The following is an 8,967-nucleotide window of genomic DNA, read 5'->3' as shown; positions in this document are numbered from 1 at the left end:
TCTTTCAGTAAACAAACCCATTGTTGTATGAATTTAGTGGGTCTCACATCAACTTCATATGGCTTCAAATTCAGTTTTTTCTCAAAATCATTATTCGGTAATATGATTGATAGTAATTGCTTACGTATTACAAATAAAACCATTTACCTTATCGTTGGTGATGCAGTGCACTAGTCTGAGAATTCTGTTACCTCTTCATGTCTCTGAAAAGTACTTCTCTTCAGCAATATGAAGGCGACTAGAAACATTCAGGATTAACCAGCTTGCCTGTGTATCCTTATGCAAGTCTTTCGCTGATCCCATAAACATACTGGCTGCTGTAAAGTCCATATTAATGATGATACCGCTTTTGAATGCAATCTGCAGTAATAATGACTGGAAGAGATTTTGTTGCTTTGTTCTGTTTCTTGGGCTGCAGCATTTAAGTCATATTTCATCTTCTCTGCTGATCAATGTTGTTTCTTGCTCTGCTGACATCTAAGATTTTCTCAGGTATCAAGTAATCTGAATTCCGTCCCCCGTTCCCCCTCCCCCGCCTTGACACTAATAAATGTGTCTGAATTTTCCAACTGAAAATGGACAGGACTGGGAAATATAAGCAGAAGTAGAGGCAGTGGAATTTGCCCTGCAGACTTTTAAAACCCCATCCAAGATCTGTTGCATACCAAGCTTTGGAAAGCTGAATTTACCTTTGGCAAAACAAAGCTATTCATGTTTTTCATTTTTACCCTTAATCCCTGGTATATTCATTGCTATTGTCCTGTCTTCATCACGGACCATGCCCAATAGTTTGGAAAATGATGTTTATTACAACTTTTTATGTGTTGATACAACAGCTCTACTCTGAAACTGTAATTGTAATATTTTTGTACTGATACCTCCTAAGTACTTTCTGAGGCGCTGAGCGGTTCTCCCACGTGGTTTCACTTGTATTAGCCTTTGTATTAGCCTTTGTTACTGATGCATATTTTGTTCAGACCTGTATATACTTCTGACAGATTTGTTTCGTTATGTAAATAAGTGCTAAGAATATTACTTCCACACTGGGAAATGAGCATGAAAAATTGTCACCAGCATCAGTGAATGTAGTGAACTGGGTTGCTGAATTGATTCAGTTGAAAACTGGATCCAGGAAGAATAAAAAGATTTTACTGTAAACCGGACCATGGTCTGGGTGCCAGCTCAAGGGATAGAGAACACAATAACTTGTTTACAGAAGGATGAGCTTACGCCATCTTGAACCATGTATGACTATTTGCAATTTGTAATATTTATCTGAGAATTCTCTCAAATGACAATACTTAGATGTCTTCTGCATGCTTGTCGCCAAATGTTGACAAACATAACTTCTCGTGGATATTTAAAGTGATAAAAATACAATTCAAGAAAATGTTTCTAATTACAAATTCATTATTTAGCTTTTAGTGCTCCTTTTATTTTGCTTTCCACATTATTCCATTGGCCAAAAGGAAGCTTACTTGCTAACGTTGTGTGATACAGTACATGCTATGCTTACAACGGCAAAATGTTGTTAATGCCTTAGTAGAGTGTCTTTGGATACAGTGAGGTGGTGTTGATCCTCTTGAAAGAGGAATAATAATAAATATAAACTGTACTTTTGCTGTGTGTAATCTTTAACTCGTCATTTTAAAAAGTTTTACTGACATTTGCCTTGCTTTTTCTGATGGTTCTAGAATGCAGATATTAGTATCTGTCCTATCTTTGATCTTGCAGAGATGAACAGTATACTACTTTGTGGATTTTTGTTTTCCTTTGTTTTTCCTTTCCTTTCCAACTCTACTTTTCTTAGAAAGTAGGGTTGGAAAATGCTTGCTACACCAGCTAGTCCTGCTTTTCTAAAGGAAGCTCTAACTTTCCCACAGATCAAGATTTTTGGAAGGAGTAGTTTTCAGATAGGCCATAGGAATCAAGGTTTGAGCAACAACAGTTGCTGGAAAAAACAGTCAGGAAACGAGTTCTCTCTTGGTGAAAGACAAGTTTGGTAGAGAACGTGGCCTGGAAAAAAAATCCTTTAGTGGACGTTATTAAAAAACTACTTACAGAGGAATACTTAAATGAGAAAGGTTTGCCTTGGCATCTTGTAAAATCAGAGTGCTAAGAAGTCTGTATTAACTGTAAATACCCAGCTGGGACGCATGGGAGGATGTAGTCTCTTGAAGAATAGTTTATAAAGTGGTAGCTGCATTGAGATCCTGAAAGTGCATCTTTTACTGCGATGCTGCTGATCTCAGAAGGCAGGAGTAACCATCTCCCTAGTTTTGCTTTTAAGAAGAATAAACAGCTCCTTTACCCTGTGGAACAAACACACACCAATGCCCCCAGTTTGCAGGCTTTGGATCTGTTCTTAAAGGAACTTAAAAAGCACAGTCTAGTAAATCAAAAGGCAAACCAGTATCTTGATCTAGAGAGAATCAAAGTCAGGGATACAAACAGTCTTCAGAAAGTGGTTCTTTATATGTGGTTTATTTTCAACCATTACTACATCATGAACTTGAGAAATGAGAGTTGAAGGGCATTGCAAATGTTCTCAGGCCAGAGGGCAAGGATAGACCCTGAACACTGAAGGCCTTTACAGCAGAATTTTCTTCCATTGTTGTTGTCCAATTTTGTTTTGTTTTATTTTTTGTCTTCCTAGCAAATCACCCATCTTGTCTCCTGTAATTCCATTCTGGTGGCTGTGTTCACTGAAGGATATAATTTTATACATGCTAGCATTTTTCCTTCCTGGAAAACAGCTGTGTTACTGGACCATAGATGTTATAGAGGCTACGTCCATAGAAAACCATACCTGTGCCGACCTAGGATCTATGCTCATCTCTATCTGATTTTCACAGACGTGAACTGTAAAATCTTTATTGTAAAGTTCCAGTTCAGCACTGTGATTCCAGATGTAGGTCACATGCACATAGTACCAGGGACCTTTCCTCATGGTCATCCTTTTGTGATAACCTGTCTTGTTCAGCCCCCGGCCAAATGTTTCCTCTCCCAGAACAATTGCGTCTTCATTTCAAATAACTGCTGCTCCAATCCAGAGACCCAGCACCAGAAGGACATGGACCTGTTGGAGCGAGTCCAGAGGAGACCACGAAAATGATCCGAGGGCTGGAGCACCTCTGCTGTGAGGTCAGGCTGAGAGAGTTGGGGTTGTTCAGCCTGGAGAAGAGAAGGCTCTGGGCAGACCTTAGAGCAGCCTTCCAGTACCTAAAGGGGCCGACAAGAAAGCTGGGGAGGGACTTTTTACAGGAGCATGGAGGGTAGGACAAGGGGCAATGGCTTTAGACTGGAAGAGGGAAGATTTAGATGAGATAGGAGGAAGAAATTCTTCCCGGTGAGGGTGGTGAGGCAGTGGCAGAGGTTGCCCAGAGAAGCTGTGGCTGCCCCATCCCTGGAAGTGTTCAAGGCCAGGTTGGATGGGGCTGTGAGCAACCTGGTCTGGTGGGAGGTGTCCCTGTCCATGGCAGGGGCATTGGAACCAGATGGGCTTTAAGGTCCTTTCCAACCAAACCACTCTATGATTCTGTGGCCCACCTTGTCATTAGCTCAGCTTTGAGTGGATTGTTTGAAGATTTACTTTTAAAGAACAGTACTCCTAACGCAGAACAAACTGTCCCATTTGTGTAGTTCACAGACATAAAAATAGGTATGTAACTTCTGATTTCTTCGCAATGCATTAATACCACTGAATCAGCTAACCTTTTGTATGCAGTCTCATTTCATACGCAGCCTCCTTCATCGCGTGATGTCGGTACAATCTCAGTATGCAGCACTCATCCATCAGCAGCAAAATGGGATTAGCAGGGATCAACCCATATTGTTCGATGCAGTAGCACAGAGCTATTGCATTGAATGTAGACTAACCAACAATTTCGGGTTTGGTTTTTTTTGGAACACTGTCAAATTATTTAGTGACCAGAAACCTATATGTAATTAAATCTACTTTAAAAATTATGTTCATCATAATTGGCTTCTGGGTGAGGAAGCATCACCAAATCAGTTACATAAACCTTAAAAACAGGGACCGGTGAAATGCCTAATATACATCTGAAGCCTTATGAACTGTGGACTGTATGAAGTATACTTTGGGCTATTCTTTTATCTAAGTTCAGAAGCTTTTCGTAGTCTCTAATGTTTCAACATATAAAACCATTTAGTTGGATTTGTTGTTTATTTTTCATTTTGTCTTGATTCAAGCACACTAACAATGTGCCAGCTTGCTTTTTTAATTCTAGGTTCTACCTTAATATATGTATTCAGATTAATACTAAAAATACTAAATGGTAATTTGTAGCAGCTGACAGCTAAATTTGCGCCTGAAATTTTTCCTTGCCAATGACATACTAATGAAATTTGGCTAGAAGTAACATCCAAATCATGCATATTTAAAGCCCAATTAACTGTAAAATTTATGCAAATACTTTAAATACATATGAATATGCTCTCTAATGAAAGCGAAAAATGTGGCCGTATTGTCTAATATTATAAAATACATTATCACAAACTCCAAGCATGTTTTTAAGAATAATTACAAGATATGTTCAAAAATACATCCACAGCTCTTGCGTTAATATATAAGTAACTTGGAAAGCCATTCTATATTGCCAGTTTTTATTTTTATATATAGATGTATACACACATACATACTAAACCTAAAAAAAGTGAGGTTCTGATAGAAATGGCTTCATGAATTTCTAGAATACTATTTCTCTCCATTTGGTCTGTTTTAGCTCAGTGATATAATCATAGAATCCAGTCTCACAAACACTTGCATAATTTTTTTGTAATTTTACAGGTGTGAGTAATAATGGAAGGATCAGCTACAGTAAAGTGCGTAAGTGTTTTTTAGGTTTAAGGCCTTAATGACTAGTTAATACTCTGATAAGAAGAATAAATGTTTATAAAAATTGACACGTTGCACTACTGTCTCAGAACATCCAAATGTCTTTGTAGTTGTAGTCATTTCATATCATCTTCTGTACAGCTGAGAAACTCCCATTCCATCTGCTATGTGTGATTCCTTGAGTATGTTGCAACATGTTTTCAAGACAATGTTCTGGAATCGAAAATGTGAGCACAGAAATACTTACTGGTAATAAATCAATAAAATTTCTCTGTTGATACTGGAGGAAAATAACAATATAAAAATAACGTGGGGGCGAGAAGGGGAGGAGAAATCCCTGGAAGTGCTAGAGCTCATTCTGGAGCTACAGATTACAGCAAATAACTGACAGTTGTCACAGCTCAATATTGAACCTTGTACTGTCCCTCACACAGTACTGACGATGTTTTTATTATAGTCTGTATGTACCCTTCTGTGCTGTGTCATCCATCAGTTCTTGTTATTACCATTCAGTATGGTTTCTCCATCCCACGTACGCTGCACAACATGGTGTTCTTTCTTCCCTTCTGTTTTAATTTGCTTCTTCCCACAAAACCTGGAGGCTCTATTCATATGTGGAAGTACTTCTAAAGTGAAATGAGCATGAAAATTCAGTGTCTGAAAGCATGCTGAGAGACCTGTAGTCTTGCGGGGGGGTTGTCCACTCCTAAGTGTTTTCCTTCAAAAGCTGAACGCAGGTTTGGCAGGAGAACATGATGCTTAGATGCCAAAGTGGACTCTCTAAATAAGCCAAATTTCTGCTCAGTGATGGATACATAGCGATTTGTTCACAAATGGCATTCAAATGGACTTGTTAAGTACAGAAAAATAAAATACAGACAACTAGCCAACACAGTTATTTCTGAAAGTAGGGCAAAAAGGTGCCAGCTCCTCTGTTTCCCCAATTTGGTTGACAGTGTGGCCTCACAGATGTTTGTATTGGGAACTACAGGGTAGTTGTGTGTGGGGAGGCAAGGACGGAGGCCAGGGATACTTGTATCTTGGCTACGATGCTGACTCGCATTGATTGAAATTGTACCTGAAACAGTGTTCTGAAGGGTTTGGTGTAGTGTGATGCTTTCTGGACCTATGTTTTTTTAAAGGGAAGAAACCGGTGGTGTGTCATGCGTATATGATTGGAGGTACCGTGCTTAAGTTCCAATACAGGATCTGATGACCAAAAGTAGTAGTATCTTTATAATTATCTTTCAAACAGTATGAAATCCATAAATCTCAAAGGCAGGTTTTTGGCTTTGAATGTATTTCATTTGATTGTGGTCGTCTTTGTCTTGGTACCTAGACTGAAGGCAAAACGTCATTGTATGTGAAGTTAACTTCGAAAGGCTTTTTGTAGTTTTTTTTAGATCTCTTGATCTCATTTTTTGCCTTGCGTATTACCTCTCACTTTTGTAGTTTAAACAGACTCCTTGGAAAAAATTCTGTCCTTTTTGTCCCAAATTTAAGAAAAAAAAAGTTTACAGGACGTTACAGTGCCATTTTAATCATTGAGGAACTTCATTTCTGGGAGGAACTTGAAGACTGTGTTTCTTTAGGTTTCTGTCAGCATATTTCTTCAAATGTGCTACCAATATTTTTTGCACTGTGTCTTTCAGGCAAGGAACTTTTGCTCTGGACATGACTGCTGTACTCAAATGGATTAATTCTGAGCGATGGGAGAAATCCCTTGAGATTCTGCTAGGTTTTTAATATTCTAATAGTCAATAATTTGAAGGTTTCATCTTATTATTGAATGAATAAATACAGTTTTAAGTGGTATTGACTGGTTGCTCTATTTTCAGAGTGTCTTAATGTTTTCCTGAGTATCACACAGCGGAGTCCAAGGAAACAACCCTGTCAAATAATATGTAAATATATAGTATTTCATACAGTGCTCCTCATGCAGCTCCCTGAAGGTACAGATATAGCAAATGTATAGCTGCTTTGGGTCATTTAAATATTCTTTCTATGAGAGCCATCACCTGCAGTCAACTAATTTTACTGAGTGGGGCTGACAGCCTCACAGTGGTATAATTAAATATTGTACAGTGCAGCATACCAGCTCTAAAATGTCAGAAATTCGCCTGCTCACATGCTACAATTTCTGAAGAGGTAAAGGGCTTCTTGACAACAGCTTCTTTAGGAAAGCAGTTTGTTTAAAAATGTTCTGTATTGCAAGTCCAAAAAAAAAAAAATCAGTCTTTATTGCCAATAGGCATGTAAAAATTGAGTGATCGTTAATAGAGCATACATTCAGATTAGTTAAATGAATGTGTAGTAGATGATGCCAAAATATGATTAAGCTATTCGATAGTAGCACTTCAGACAGTCGATGTAAATAAATTTAAAAGGTTATTATGATGCATTGCAAGCTTTGTGAATGCAAGGCTGTTTGCATACGTGAAACTAAATATTAATTCTCTAGGGTTTTAACACTTCCCAGTTCTCTATCGAATTAGAAAAGGAAAAAAAAAAAAAGAAAACAACCAACCTTGGAAGCTTTCTGGAGCAAGGGTGAGGTCAAGGTAGGGGGAAAAGAAACTGCATAGAGTCCTGTCCTATAAAAACCAGTAGCTGATTCTCAGGGTGTTCAGTGAAATTTTGTTATAGTTGAGCTGGTCCAAAGCCAAGCTAACAGTGGCGAGTGAGGTTCTGCCTCCACCCTCTGTCAGCACCCGCTGCTTGCCCTGTGATGATCTAGTTCAAAAACCTAAATCAAAATTACACTTCTTTTTTGCTGGGGGGAGGGCCTTCAGCCACTTTTTTGGTAGCAGCAGTGAATTGTGGCAGGCTTGCTGTTGCACAAACAGTCATCCTTCCTTAGAATATGGAGCATCCCTGGGTTCAATCCCTGTTATATACCCAAATCAGAGATCATAAATGCTGTGTCTCTGATACCTGTCTTATTTTGATTAGAAAAAACTCCTCTTGTATACTTTATTTGTGTGAAATTAAATTATGTATTTATGTATTTGTATGGTTTCCATGTCCAGAATGGGTAGTGGTTACTGAATAATACATTTTTTTGCGGACTTACTCAGTTCTATCAGAGATGCTTGATTTAAGGGAAAATGTCACCATGTGTGACAGGTGATTTTGATTCTTTATTAAAGCTAGCTGAAGCAAATATCATTCCAAAATTTAGGCAGTGAAATCTGAAAGCAAGCTTTGTCTTTTTGTCACATAATAGAGATACTCATGGGACATTAAAAAAAAAGAAAAAGAGGTAGTTGAATATGTGGCATTATATATTCATAAAATGTGTTTTAAAATGCATTTACATTCCTAATGAAAACACTTTCTTTAATCCACCAGCTGACTGACGTGTGACAGTATGTCAGTTGTTGAGGCCTTGCATGGAAATGCCAGGCAATTCTGCAGGCTCTCTGGAGCTCAGATTAAGTAAATCCAGTTAAGTAAATCCAGCACGGGAAAGAAAGTGGTCGTGAGGCTCTTTGTTAAGATAGCTGGACAAGGAAAAGAAACGTTGGGGATTTATTGAAAAATTGCTTAACTTGGGAGTAATTTCGGGTCAGGGTTTGTGGTTAATTTGAATTGCAGTTAAAGGAAAAAGAGGAGACATCTTTATAACCTCATAAAATAGTTGGTTTTAACTAACTCTTCAGACAAGCTTCTTGATTGTATACACTATTGTTCTACTTGACTCTGGCAGTTCTCATAGTTATGAAATAAAAATATCGATTCCACTTCTGTTCAAGCATAAATTTCTGTCACTTCACAATTAAAAGATTTCAGCAGCTTATTTGAGTTATTTTCTGTTCTTGTATGTTTGTTAGCATTGATGTTGGCGTTATTTCAAACTTAGCAAAGCAGTGGTACCTTACTGGGTACTGTATTTTCTTAAAATATATGTGTGTGTTCTAAAACAGATCAGCAACATGATCTAGCAACTCTTGCAACATTAGCAAGTCAGGCTAGTTGTATTTTAAACAGTATTTTCTTTGAATAATGCTGTAGTAGTTTGCATTATGTCAATAATAATGGAAGTTTGAATGATAGGATGCGAGAAATATAAGAAAATGATCCAAATTAAATAAACCGACAGCTCGGCA

The 8,967-nt window shown here is 37.9% G+C and overlaps 1 protein-coding gene across 4 annotated transcripts in view; it reads left to right on the top strand.

Annotated features, from left to right (window-relative positions):
- Positions 1-8,967, top strand: part of CDK17 (cyclin-dependent kinase 17) — a 54,774-nt gene that overhangs the window by 442 nt on the left and 45,365 nt on the right. The window contains exon 2 of one of the 4 annotated variants that reach the window (XM_009698706.1): positions 4,811-4,849. The exons of the other annotated variants lie outside the window; for them this stretch is intronic. Coding sequence (XP_009697008.1) covers positions 4,811-4,849 — 39 coding nt within the window. The remainder of the gene's footprint in view (positions 1-4,810; positions 4,850-8,967) is intronic. 4 annotated transcript variants of the gene reach the window in all.

This window comes from Cariama cristata, unplaced genomic scaffold (assembly GCF_000690535.1).
Source record: "Cariama cristata isolate BGI_N322 unplaced genomic scaffold, ASM69053v1 scaffold17374, whole genome shotgun sequence".
Lineage (NCBI taxonomy): Eukaryota > Metazoa > Chordata > Aves > Cariamiformes > Cariamidae > Cariama > Cariama cristata.
This window is presented reverse-complemented; position numbering and strand designations above follow the sequence as displayed.